The sequence below is a fragment of the Zingiber officinale genome, chromosome 3A (assembly GCF_018446385.1).
Source record: "Zingiber officinale cultivar Zhangliang chromosome 3A, Zo_v1.1, whole genome shotgun sequence".
Lineage (NCBI taxonomy): Eukaryota > Viridiplantae > Streptophyta > Magnoliopsida > Zingiberales > Zingiberaceae > Zingiber > Zingiber officinale.
Window position 1 is genome coordinate 12,230,250 of NC_055990.1, and position 14,458 is coordinate 12,244,707.

A 14,458-nucleotide genomic window follows, 5' to 3' on the forward strand; every position below is an offset into this window, starting at 1 on the left:
AAGTCTTACTTGTAGTTAGGAAACGAAGTCCTAGTCCGAGGGACTGGGCAAAGTCTTAGCAGGTTGAAGACTTTGGGTGAAATACTAGAGTCGAGGACTCTAGATGAAAACCCTGGGGGTTGCGGACACCAGGTGGAAGACTGGATGGGTTGTAGATTGGACATTCAACATGAAGTCCTGAAGTCTCGGTCGCTGAGTAAATGTCTAAACGGTCTGGAGCATCGATCTAACAAAAGATAATTTCTCCTGAGAGGAGTAGGTGAGGATGCATTCCCCGAAGAGAAAATAGTAGGTGTCGGTCCGACCTAGAGTTTCAGCGAGACTCAAAGTCAGGACCAGATTCTTCGGAGGCTGTCAAAAGTTAATTTTTATACTATTTGCCTATTACTCTATTTTATAGGAAGACTAACATTTTGTAGGTTAGATTTTACCTTGATTGATCAATTGAATGTTGGGATCGGTCGACCAAACCCCGGTGATTAGATTAGCTCACAGCCAGTCTCGACCAAGGGATTGGTTGACCAAACATTGAGTTCATTTGATCAAACAGTGGATAAGTAGTGGACTGATCAGACCAGGTTGATCGAATCAGATAAGTTGGGGATCATCGACGGATTGATCGACCAAATGGAGGGATTGGTCAACTGAACAAAGGCTTATCCGAAGCGGCAACATCTAGATTGGAAGTCGGGCTAATTTAGGCAGGATCAGTCAACCAATCATGGGGATCGGTCTACCGATCAGTGTCAAGTCAAACTCTGATCTTGAGATCAGTGGATTTGGATCAAGTCCAACTCAACTATAAAAGGAGGCTTCGACTAACACTTCGAAATAACAATGAATTTAGAACATCTACTGCTCTTGCGCGTTGCACTAAAGACAAGTCTATGAAGCCATAAAGCAACTCCAATGACCGAAAGCACGCCTCTCCGAATTCTAAAGTCGTCACTATAAGTGTTCATAGTACTCCAATTATTTTGTCATTGTACTTCATCTCTATACCTGAATTTATAGATTGATAGGGAATTGCCCAAAGTAAATACTCGACGAGTATGAGCCTTGGATTAGGAGTCGTCACATGTTCCGAATCAAGTAAAACCAACTTATGTCAATATTGTTTTGTTTATTTCTTTATTTCCACTGTATACTCTTGAAACATTTTACAAAAAGCGTGAAAGCCACGTACGCTATTCACCCCCTTTAGTGCTTTCGATCTTACAATTGGTATCAAAGTGGGGCCACTTCGAATCAGTGAAGCCACCATTCAAGAAATTTTTTTGTGGTTTAGTTTTTAAATTTTTTAGAGTCGATCAGAATCAGTATAATTGTCCCTTCCGATCATTTTTTCTCGCAATCGATTTTTTTTTGGTTTCTCGAAGTTTGTGCAACACCACTCGAGTTCTTTAGTTTTTTTATAAATTCTTTATACCACACTACTGATTTAAGACCAAGTCTTGCACTACAAGAAATTTTAGATTTAACCACACCTAATTGACAACAGTTTTTCGAGAAACTGTTGTCTTTTTGCCATTTAACAACAGTTTTATTGAAAACCATTGTTGTTCACCATAATTTTTTTTAAATGACAACGGTTTTTAAAAATCTGTTGTCTAATGTATGTCAAAGACAACGATTTTTAAAAAACTATTGTCTAATGTATGTCAAAGACAACGGTTTTAAAAAACTGTTGTCTTTTAGCGTTGCTTACATGATAATATACAACAGTTTTATTAAACTGTTGTCTATTGAATGTTGTTGAATCCCAAAAAAATAATAGTTTTTTTAACTTCACGAAAAAAAACTCACGAACAAAGAGATTTTTTGTTCGCGTGAGGCTAGGTCACCACTGCCGATTCCCCTTTCCCCTCCTTCCCAACCCGACGTTGATCCTTGCCGCCTATCGACGCTGATACTTCTTCTCCCCGCATACATAACCACCAGCCAAGAGTTACTCAACGCCGGCTGAAGCCTCATTGAGTCGTGCCTTGCTCCGATCAACGCCATAGCTGCCGTCGCCGAGCCCTAACTCTTCCCCGACGCCGGAGCCACGAGGAAATCAATCGCGCTAGCACCAAGCGTCCACCGCCGGCTAAGGCTCTTCTCCACTGATCACTGGAGTCCATCCAGAGATTTCTCTTCTCCTAGAGTCGCCGACCCTGCATTGGTGGATCTCCGGTTAAGAGGGGTTTGAACCCTAGATCTAACCTCATGCGACACCTCTCTACACATCGCAGCTTCGACGATCGAACCAGGTTTTCTCTAACCGATCTTTACTCTAGTGTTGGCATTGCCCTATTCCTCTGTCCCAGCTCACCGCCACAATAACCTCCCGAGCCCTCCGAGAGAGATATCAGATATGGCTGGAGGGTAAGTTGTTTTTAGTGCTAGATTTGTGTGGACTTGATTGTATACATTGTTTGAGATGTTGAGTTTGGTTGTGTGATCATTTATTACAGATCCATCCGGCCAAAAAACATATGCCGCCTTCTCAACCGCCAGCCGCAACTCGCCCACCGCGCCCTCACCGAGAAGCACCCTGACGCCTCCTCCGCCAACGGCGAAGACGATCCCCTCCACTAATTTTCCCTATTTGGAGTACTAAATGTCTTTAAAAACATTTAGAAATACTTTTAAAATATTCTAGAGATTTTTAGGAATTTTTAGAGTATTTTTACGTAATTTTTGGAGGTCGTTTAGTATGTTTACAAAAAGAAAGAAGTTTTGACCAAAAATCATTAAAGGTGAGACTCGAACTCAAGACCTCCGGCCGAACCCGACCTAACCGGACACAGCCAACCAACTGGGCTGCGCACGCTTTGTTAACCAAGTATGAGGAGAAATAGATTTAAGGTATAGTATAATGGAAACCCTAGTTTAAGAAGATCAAATTTTTCCCGAATCCGGAAAATCTCATTTCTTCTCCTCCTCGCGTGCGCCGTTTCTTCTCGGGCGAAGCCGAAGAAACCCTAGTTTCTTCTCCGGCGGTCGGCGGAGGGTTGTCTCCAAGAATCCTTCACATTCTCGTGATCTTCTCGACGTGGAGAGCACATAGATGCGAAGAAGGCGCTGCGATTTCGAGTCTCGTCGGAACCCTAGAAGCCTCTTCTCTTCTCGGTTGTAAGTCCAAGCAAATCCCGGTAAGTACTACTCACCTGTGGTAGGAGTAGTTCCGAAATTTTGCTTCCTTCTTTTCCTTGCCGAGCGTGAACAGATTCTCATTGACTCGTTTAAGCATTACGGTTGGGTTTTCTTTGCTAAGAACAGCATGTTTAAGAAGTATTTGTTTTTAGGTTGTGACCTTGATGATCATGCTCTGTTTCGTGTAGAGTGTTATGGTTTCGAATTTTTACAGTTTAAGTTTTACAGTCCATGTAAAGCTTCGTGTAGAGCATGAGGAATTGTTCCTCAGGCTTGCACTTAGTATTTTAGTTGGCATGTTCGGGTTGTATGGAAGCTAGCATTGTTCTTCCTGTTTCCTTCTGTTGTCGTGGCACATTGCGTGAAGAGCAATTGTGGCTTGGGTTTACAGTAGAAGCTCTTTACAGTGACCATTAGGAATTGGTTGATCTATGCTATTAACTGGACATGAACAGCATATGCTTTAGTATATCATGTGTTAACTTTTGATTACAGCAGAAATCATCCTTTCTTTATGTTTTTGCTTTGTTGGAAATAACTTAGGAGTGTAGACCTATTAAGTGCAGATTTCATATATCGGGCAGTACTCTATTCCTTTAGAATTTGTTTCATGTCAAGTTTAGTTTTAGTTTAACATGAACATCCTTGTTTTTATGATTTGGAGTTAGCTTGTTGTGCTATTTTTCTAGCATTCTAGTATTTGGTTGCTTGGCATTTCAGTTGCTTAGTTCCTTAGCATTTCAATCTGAAATTCAGAATTTCACGGCTTTGTTTTTAAGCATGAAAGTTTCATAAGTAAGCTTGAGTAATTTCTTATCCAAGAACAGCCCTTTTATTTAGTTAGAATGAGTTTAGTATTTTCCTTGCAATTCAAAGAGCAAGAACATCCCTTTATTTAGTTAGAATGGGTTTAGCATTTTTCCTGCTACTTAGAAAGACAAGAACAGCCTTCATTTAAAGTATGTAGTGTTAGTTTCTTGAATTTCTTGAACATGAACAACTATTAAGCTTATCTTGTAGTTTAATTTGCTTGCTTTATTTTTATAGCATGCTCAGTTAGTTGCAATTCTCTACTTGTTAGATACACTTGCAGTATTCGAATAGCATGAGCAGTATCGAATTATAATTCAGTTTCTAATTTCCTGTCCTTTCTTCTGGTTTTTTTTTTTTTAAATTTGTGCACTCATTTAGATGGTTTATTATTCTTGTTGTGATGAATTCAGGTCTAGTGAAAATACTGAAGAAGTATGACAAGAGAACACGAGCACTTATCAGGAAGCCCTTCATCGAAAAGGTGCTGCAGCAGCCATTCTTTACAACTGATCTCCTATACAAACTCGTGAAGGAGTGTGTGGCTATGCTGGACCACCTCTTCCCCAACAACAACCTGTCAATTTCAGCAGAATGCGACGGACAAAATGGAGTGCCAAAGCCGGCACAATCAGGTGGAAGGGTTCCGGAGTTGGAGGAGATTAAATATATGCAGAGCTTATACATGAAGAGCACCGTAGCACCGCTGCGGTCCTTGAAACAGATTAGGAGCAAAAGTTCAACAGTCAAAACAGATTAGAAAATCTCGTGTTATATTGTTCTACCTTTGTTTTAATAGTGTTATCATTTTATTGGTTGCTTATGAAATTTTGTTGATTGCTTATGAAATTTCTTCAGAATGTTATAAATATTATTTTTGAATGTTAGAAAATTGTATATTAAATTTTATTTTGAAATTTAGTATTTTGAATGATTTATAATATTAAAAAATTGTGTATTATTATTTTTTTATTTTTTATCTAAAAAAGACAACGGTTTTTCACCGTTGTCGTAGATAGTTTAAAACTGTTGTTGAAGACCTTGTTATTAAAGGTAGACGCTCAAAGACAACGGTGAAAAACTGTTGTCTTTGAAGGAAAAGACAATGGTTTTTCACCGTTGTAAAACTGTTGTCTTTGCCTTCAAAGACAACGGTTAAAAACTGTTGTCTTAGGGCACCCCTTTTAACAACACGGCCTTTAACAACAGTCCAAAAGAGGCTACGACAACGGTGAAAAACCGTTGTTGTTTGACTTTTTTCTTGTAGTGTTGGGACAAGTTTCCATATTTTATTGTGTGCAAGATTTGCTTTTCAAATGGTTTACTAAGAAGGTTATAGCATCGCACGCCCACCACTCTTCTCCGGTGAGGACTTCGACTACTGGAAAATTCGAATGGAGTACTACTTCAAAACATAAGTCGAGATATGGATCATCATCCAAACTAGCTTCGCACTTCCCCTCAACGACACTAGAAAACCAGTATCCTGCAAAAATTGGGACGAAAGTCTAACAAAAGAAGAACTGAACTGAGTCAACCCCTTCTCAAGTGCAAAAGAATTATGGGAAAAGCTAATCGAGCTGCATAAGGGCACCTCCGACACTAAGGTAAGCAAATGAGACTTAATATTAAATAAGTTTTATAATATTAAAATGTAGGATAATGAGTCGGTAAGTCAACTCCAACTCAGATCCAAGATCTATTTAACAGACTCCACATGATCAGACAAAAAGTAGAGAATCACGACGTCATGAGGTATGTCGTTAACTCTTTTTCGAGGAATACCTTGTGGGCATTGATGGTAGATGCTTACAAGGTATCTAAGGACCTTTCTTTAATTAGATTAGATGAGCTATTTTTAGAGTTTGAACTTCATGAATAGACTAATGCATGTCTGGTTAAGAAAGGTATTACGTTAATTACAGGTACAAGCAAGATAAAGGAGTCTACGAACAAGCACCGAATCAAACCCGAGTCTGAACACGAATCAGACTTAGAAGACTACGACAAAATCATCGCCAAGGTTGTCAGCCTAGTGCGAAAATTGTACAAGAAAAAGAAGTGCTTCACAAAACATGAGATTAAGAAGATAATCCAGTCAAAGATGACACAACCAAGTCCAACCACAAAGGTTAAGTCTAAAGTCACCTATTATGGCTGCAACAAGAAGGAATATATCAAGGCAAATTGTCCAAACCTGAAGGGAGTAAAAAAGCAACGGAAGAAGAAGACTTTGTAGGCTATGTGGGATGAATCTTCATCGGAAGACTTTGATGAAGATCTTAAATAGACTAGCTTCCTCGCACTTCCGGCCCAAGAACAAGTCATCGAATCTGAGTCCAAGATAAAATCGGAAGCTGAATCCGATCAAAGCCACGGATCTGTATCCAGTTCAAAAGGTTCCAAATCCACTGTAAGCATTTCTTTAATTAGTTCACATAATCTAATTTCGCACCTATCTAGAAAATTGGCTAAGTCCAACCTCTAGGTCAAGTCATACAAGAGGAGGTCAAAGCCCTCAAGGAAGTAACTAAACCAAGCTCCTTGACCAAATATGTTCAAGATGGAACTTCAACTCAAGTTCAACAACTTGAGGAAGAAAATTCTAACTTGAAAAGTCAAGTCAAGGAACTTAGGGACTCGTTGGAAAGATTTACTTTGGGTTCCAAGAATCTTGACCTAATTCTTGGGAAACAAAGGGCAATATACAATCAATCCGGACTTGGATATAAGGCTAAACATAAATTTAAATCTTATATGTCTCTTATTAATCGAACAAATAGAAAAGTAGTCCAAGCATGGATCCCCAAGTCTAACTTGGTTAATGAAGTTGGACTTAGTTAATATTGGATTCCCAAGGATCAAATTCACTACCTTGATAGACCTAACCGAGGTTACGATCCAAGGGGGCCAATAGAAGACCATCTTCATTACTAGATAAATTTATTTGATGTTTGCTTTACTGCTTTTCTTGCACATGCTTAGATTAGGATAGATAAGGATTTGAGCTTGATCGATACTTGTTTAGTTAGACTTGTTGGGTTTTTCGGGCCGCGAAAATCGCGTTTTCGCGTCGCGGAAACCCCGAATCACCCTAGCCAACGGATCTCGTGCGAAGAAAAAATTACAAAACAATTTCTTGTACGAGTTTCTACTTAGATCTACTCCTAGATCTACATGAAGGAAAGGGTTATACCTTTGAAGCGAAGTCCTTCGCGTTCCCGTTCGTCCAAATGGTGCCGGATCTCAAGAGTATCAAGATAGATACTCCTCTAGAAGTATCCACACGAACACGTAGGTGGAGAAAACCACACAAAAAGGTGTGCTAGCACCTATGTGTGGTTCGGCCAAGTTGAGGAGGAGAGGGAGATGGAGAGCTCTTGAGGAAGAAGATGGAATAATACCAATTCAATGAAAAATGAATCCATTTCATTCAAAAATGTGGCCGGCCACTTCTCCATATGTAACCCCAAATTAATTGCATTAATTGCAATTAATGTGAAGCCATTAAAGAGAATGGCTTTGTAACTTCCATGAGGTGGCACCCATGATGATGTGGAGTAACATCATTGGTCCACATCAACGCCAACTCACCAATGAGGTGGCATAAAGTCAAGTCAAACTTGACTTTTAATCTTCCTCTCAAGTCAAGTCAAACTTGACCAAATCTCTTCCATGGTTGATCTAATCTAACCATTTGATTCAAGCCAACTTAATATAATGAATGTAATTCATTAATTTAAGTTAATTCAATGAGTCATAATCTAAATTAGACTCATTGAATACATGAATCCACTTGAGTCCAACTCAAGTTAGCCCAATTAGGATTACTCTTAATCCAATTTGATTCATCAAATGAATCTAATCCTCTTGGTTCATCATATGAACCTAATCTCCATCTAATTGTCCTTAGTGTGTGACCCTATAGGTTCTTGTAATGTTAGCAATGCCCTAAACCCATTTAGGAGCATAAGTAATGAGCGGTATCTAGCAACACATCATTACTACCCAAGTTACAAGAATGTTGAGATCCAACATTACCTTGTGACCACTAATTGTGACTCCTCACAATATATGACAAGTGTCCTTCTATCCTAGACATCTAGATTGATCAATATGAGGTATAGACCATGTCATCCTCTAATCAATCTAAATCTTGAAATCAAGTGGACTCACTAAATCAAATGAGCGCAATATCCCATATTGACTCATTTGGGCATGGCCATGCACTTCGTGGTCTCACTCTATCAAGAATACCGATGTCTCTCCCGTCATATAGGAGGGATAGATCCCATCTACATCACTCACATCCCTCTGCATAATTTGTTATATACCCAATAATCGCCTTTATAGTCCACCCAGTTACGGGTGACGTTTGACGAAACCAAAGTACATAACTCCTTATGTAGGGATCTATGGTGACTTCAGGTCTAAGGACTAGTAGTCATACTAATAGCCACATGAGAAAGTATATGACACTCATATAACGATCCATGATACTTTCTCATGGCGGGTCATTCAGTATACATTCTCTAATGCATACCCATGTGTCAACTTGATATCTCTATATCCATGACTTGTGAGATCAAGTTATCGAGTTGACCTACATGCTAGTCTTATTGCATTAACATTGTCCCTGAATACTAATACTCGACTATGAATGATTAAGAGTAGTGTTCCCTATATCATCTCACTATCGGTTCAACTAACCGATTGATATAGGTGAGAACCGTCTACTCAAGAACATTATTATACTTAGTTTATTTGGCACCAATACAAGTAAGTATAATAACCAAAAATCCAAATACCTTTATTTATATAGAATATGATACAATAAGTCCAAAATACAATCATCAAATGATTGGCTCTAGGGTTCTAGCTAACAATCTCCCACTAGCACTAGTGCCAATCAGTGTAGGCTATAAGCCCAAATGACCTAGTGTGACCATCATGCTTCCTCTGTGCCAAAGTCTTGGTCAAGGGATCTGCGATATTAGCCTCTGTAGGTACTCTGCAAATCTTCACATCTCCTCTCTCGATGATCTTTCGAATGAGATGGAAGCGCCGTAGTATGTGTTTGGTCCGCTGGTGTGAACGAGGTTCCTTCGCCTGTGCTATAGCTCCATTGTTGTCACAATAGAGCTCAATGGGGTCAGCAATGCTAGGAACCACCCCAAGTTCAGTGATGAACTTGCGGATCCAAACTGCCTCCTTTGCTGCCTCTGATGCAGCAATGTACTCGGCCTCTGTCCTTCCAACTCACAGCACCACCATTGATGCAAAATACGAACCCCGACTGCGATCAATAGTCATCCTGGTCGGTCTGGAAGCTAGCATCACTGTAACCCTTTACAGCTAGCTCATCATCGCCTCCATATATCAAGAAATATTCTTTAGTCCTTCTTAAGTACTTAAGAATATTCTTGACTGCTATCCAGTGACTTTCACCTGGATCTGACTGGTATCTGCTCGTCATGCTCAAAGCATACGAGTCGAGTACATAGCATGGTGTACATGATCGATCCTATGGCTGAGGCATAAGGGATCTGATCCATGCGGTCTCTCTCCTCTCTAGAAGAGGGACCTTAAGTCTTCGAAAGACTCACGCCATGTGACATCGGCAGAAATCCCTTGTCAATGTATGTACTCTGACTTAGGCCAAGTAATCTTTTAGATCTATCTCTATAGATCTGTATCCCTAGAATACGGGATGCCTCACCTAAGTCCTTCATTGAGAAGCAACTCCCTAGCCAGGTCTTGACAGACTGAAGCATAGGGATGTCCTTCCCAATGAGTAGTATGTCATCCACATACAATATGAGGAAGACAACTATATCCCCTACAACCTTCTTGTAGACACAAAGCTCATCTTCATTCTTGATGAAACCAAACTGTTTGATTGCATCATCGAATCGAAGATTCCAGCTCCGAGAAGCTTGCTTTAGTCCATAAATGGACCTATGCAGCTTGCATACTCTGCTAGTATGCTGTGGATCTACAAAACCCTCAGGTTATGTCATGTACACATCCTTGAGCAGGTTTCCATTCAGAAACACGGTTTTGACATCCATCTGCCATATCTCATAGTCATGGTAGGCTGCAATAGCAAGCATGATCCGAATGGACTTAAACATCGCTACTGGAGAAAAAGTTTCATCATAGTCAATACCATGAATCTGCTTGAAACCTTTAGCTACCAAGTGACCCTTATAGATAAGTCCATCCATGTCAGTCTTTCTCTTAAAGACCCACTTACACCCAATGGATTTTACCCCTTCAGGTGGATCAACCAAAGTCCATACTTGGTTGGTGTACATAGATTCCATTTCGGATCTCATGGCTTCTAGCCATTTCTCGGAATCTGGTCTCATCACAGCTTCCTGATAGGTGGTAGGCTCATCCTCTATGAGCATAACGTCATCATGGTCAGACAAGAGAAATGAGTATCTCTCAGACTGACGACGTACCCTATCAGACCTACGAAGAGGTATGTCTACTTGAACTGGTTGTTGTTCCTCAACTCCTTATGGAACAACATCATCCACAACATTTTGTGATTCCAGTTCAATTTCCATCGAGGCATGAGTGCTATTGTTCGCATCTTGAACTTCTTCAAGATCGAACGCACTCCCACTAGTCTTTCTAGAAACAAAGTCTCTTTCTAGAAAGACCCCAGTCTTTGCCACAACTACCTTGTGCTGACTGGGAATGTAGAAGTAATATCCCTTAGTTTCCTTAGGATATCCAATAAAATAGCACTTGTCAGATTTGGGTCCTAACTTGTCTGAGACTTGACGTCGAACGTATGCCTCACAACCCCAAATCCTCATGAAAGATACCTGGGCATCTCTCCCAGTCCATATCTTATATGGTGTCTTTATCACGGCCTTGGATGGAACTCGGTTGAGTATAAAAGCTGTCTTGTCTAGTGCATAGCCCCAAAGGTATGTCGGAAGATCTGTGTGACTCATCATAGACCATACCATATCTAATAGGGTACGATACCTCCTTTCGGATACACCATTCCACTGTGGTGTTCCAGGAGGAGTGAGTTGGGATAGAATCCCACACTCAGCTAGGTAGTCACGAAACTCATGGCTAAGGTATTCTCCACCTCGATCTGATCGAAGTATCTTAATACTCTTGCCAAGCTGGTTCTGTACTTCATTCTTGAATTCTTTGAACTTTTCAAAGGATTCAGACTTATGTGTCATCAAGTACACATAACCATATCTACTGAAATCATCAGTAAATGTGATAAAGTATCTATAACCGCCTCTAGCAGCAACATTGAAAGGGCCACATACATCACTATGTATGAGTCCTAACAAATCAGTTGCTCTCTCGCTGTGCCCACTAAAGGGAGTCTTGGTCATCTTGCCTCGTAGGCATGACTCGCATATCTCATATGATTCTAAATCAAATGAGTCCAGCAAACCATCCTTATGGAGCTAGGATAAGCGCTTGTCATTTATATGACCTAAGCGACAGTGCCAGAGGTAGGTTTGGTTCATGTCATTTGACTTGAACCTCTTGGTATTTATGTTATAGATAGGGCTCTCAAGGTCTATAATATAAAGTCCGTTTATCAGAGGTGCACTACAATAGAACATATCGTTTAAATAGACGGAACAACATTTATTCTTTATAGTAAACGAGAAACCTTTCTTGTCCAAACAAGAAACTGATATAATGTTCTTAGTTAATGCAGGCACATAACAACAATCGTCTAGCCCAGAGGGCAGAGATAGATAGTAAGTTCCTACAGCAATAGCAGCAACCCGTGCTCCATTGCCTACTCGTAGGTCTACCTTACCCTTCGTCAATGCCCTGCTATTTCTCAGCGCCTGCACATCAGTACAAATGTGAGAAGCACATCCAGTATCTAATACCCATGATGTAGAAATAGATAGATTGACTTCTATAACATATATACCTAAAGTGGAAGTCTCACTTCGCTTCTTCTTAAGATCCTCCAAGTATACCTTGCAGTTCCTCTTCCAGTGCCCGGTCTGACCGCAGTGGAAGCAGGTAGCATCCCTCCTTTAGGCTTTAGTGCCTTGCCTTTGCCCTTGGCTTAGGACTTTCCCTTGCCTTTGGACTTGCCCTTGCCCTTATGTTTCTGAACCATCAGAACAGTGTTGGGCTTAGCCTTCTTAAGGTTTAGCTCAGCAGTTCTTAACATGCTAAGCAGCTCGGGCAGTGGCTTGTCAATCTCGTTCATATTGTAGTTTAGAACGAATTGACTGTAGCTATCTAGCAAGGATTGCAAGATCAGGTCAGTAGCCAGCTCTTGGCCAAGTGGGAACCCCAACCTTTGTAGGTTTTCTATCTACCCAATCATTTTGAGTACATATGGGCCTACGGGAGCCCGACATCTAGGGCCCTTGAGATCTCAAATCTCATGCCTCGCTTGTCCTTGATACGAAGATGTTCAACCATATCGTAAGCGCCCGCTTCTGAAGCTCCGAGTTCATGGTCGCGAGCATTAGAGGACATATCTAATGCATCATCTTGATGCTTCTTGTAAGCATCTTTGTCACCTCGCGGCGGATTGGGCTGCTCCAGAATGTACAGTTACGTTCTTGGGTGAGAACTATTCTCGTGTTCCAGGAAGTTTGCTCCGTTGAGCTTGTCCTTCTCGAGGACAGATCGCAGGGAGAAGGTGTTCGTGTTCGACGTTATGGCAATTCTACAACAGAAATAAATGTAGAAATAAGTATCATATTCTTAATCATTTAATTAGGCCTTTAACTAAATGATGCTCCCACTGAATTCTATAATTCATGTGGGACAAGATCCACATCATACTAACCCTTGAGTTAGCTTTGGCTAATACGCCCAAGACTTAGTATGATCGGTAGGTAACGATTACCAATTACATCTCTATGCAACTCTTGTTTATAGAATCAAAATCCGCATTTATATTAAAACTCGAGTTAGCTTTGGCTAATACGCCCGAGAGTTAATATATATGTGATTTTGACCTAACTTTTTAACCGTTGGAAGAATGCCTATAGTTATACTCGATCCAACCGAGTTAACTAGGAATACCCAATCTAATTGAGTTATACTCACCCATGCGTTGATAGGCGGGACCAAGATTGTCCCTCCGTACCCTACCAAGATAGTATGTGTTGCTCTGCTTTGGCATATTCAACAATTACATGCGATCGAGGTAGTGGTAGGTATCACGGCATGGTAGGCATTACGAGTTGATGTGATTTAGATCTAATCTAAATGATGATGCGTATCAAATACTTTGATTTAGATCTAATCTAATCGTGGGGTGCATCATGTGCACGACTTAGATCTAATCTAATCGTAAGGCACTAATTAATTACTTAATTAACTAGCATGCATCACATACAAAACAATTAATTAAATAATTAATCAAATAATTTTGTGATTATGTCATGGCCCTACTACGATCTTCTCAAGCCAATGAGAAGATCGGATGGTCAACCTAAGGTCAACAGCTTCTCAAGCTCCTTCCTTTGACCACCTCGTGTTGCTCGCGCCCTCCTTGTAACTCCGTCTCGAATGGACCTTTCCACCGCTTCAAAATTTACATTACATTTTGAAACTCGAGTTATATTCGAGTCTAAATCTAATTTACAACAAGAATAAAAGAGAAAGGCATGACGCGCAGGTCGCGAAAAATAAAAACATACAACACGCACATCACATCACGGCACGCAGGCCATATTATGAATTACAACACGAATTATCCAATCAAATTGGGTCTTTGGGCCATGACTATCACAAAAATAATATATAATTCAAAATTATATATTTCTATAATTTTCTGTAATTTTTCTATAATTTTTACAATTTTACGGGTACAATTTCCCGGCGGTCCCGTTTAGCAGTTTTCGGGCGCAATCGCGGAACGAACTCCCTTGCGGGGCCAGGGGCAGCGCCCCTACCCGCGATCTAACCATCACGAGGGTTCCTTTGCGATCTAACAGCGCCTTAGCCCGCTGTCCCAAAAAGATTTGGGGCGAAACCAAGCCGTTTTGGAAAAATCTTCCCGGTAGCGGAAGCCTACAAGTGCCGAAACACTTGTGCTTCGCTTCTACGAGAAAATTACCCATAAAAACTATAAAAACCTATATTTACAGAAAATCACAGAAGCTAAATTTTTCATAAAAATCATAAATAAACTCATACAAGTCTTCGCACGTGGCTCTGATACCACTGTTGGGTTTTTTGGGCCGCGAAAACCGCGTTTTCGCGTCGCGAAAACCCCGAATCACCCTAGCCAACGGATCTCGTGCGAAGAAAAAATTACAAAATAATTTCTTTTATGAGTTTCTACTTAGATCTACTCCTAGATCTATATGAAGGAAAGGGTTATACCTTTGAAGCGAAGCCCTTCGCGTTCCCGCTCGTCCAAACGGTGCCGGATCTCAAGAGTATCAAGATAGATACTCCTCTAGAAGTATCCACACGAACACGTAGGTGGAGAAAACCACACAAAAAGGTGTGCTAGCACCTATGTGTGGTT

The 14,458-nt window shown here is 40.6% G+C and overlaps 1 protein-coding gene across 1 annotated transcript; it reads left to right on the top strand.

The window, feature by feature from the left end:
* Positions 1 to 4,351: 4,351 nt before the first annotated feature.
* On the top strand, positions 4,352 to 4,708 carry LOC122050194 (SPX domain-containing protein 1-like). Its single transcript, XM_042611123.1, has one exon. The coding sequence runs from the start codon at positions 4,352 to 4,354 to the stop codon at positions 4,706 to 4,708; it is 357 nt and encodes a 118-aa protein (XP_042467057.1).
* Positions 4,709 to 14,458: the final 9,750 nt, after the last annotated feature.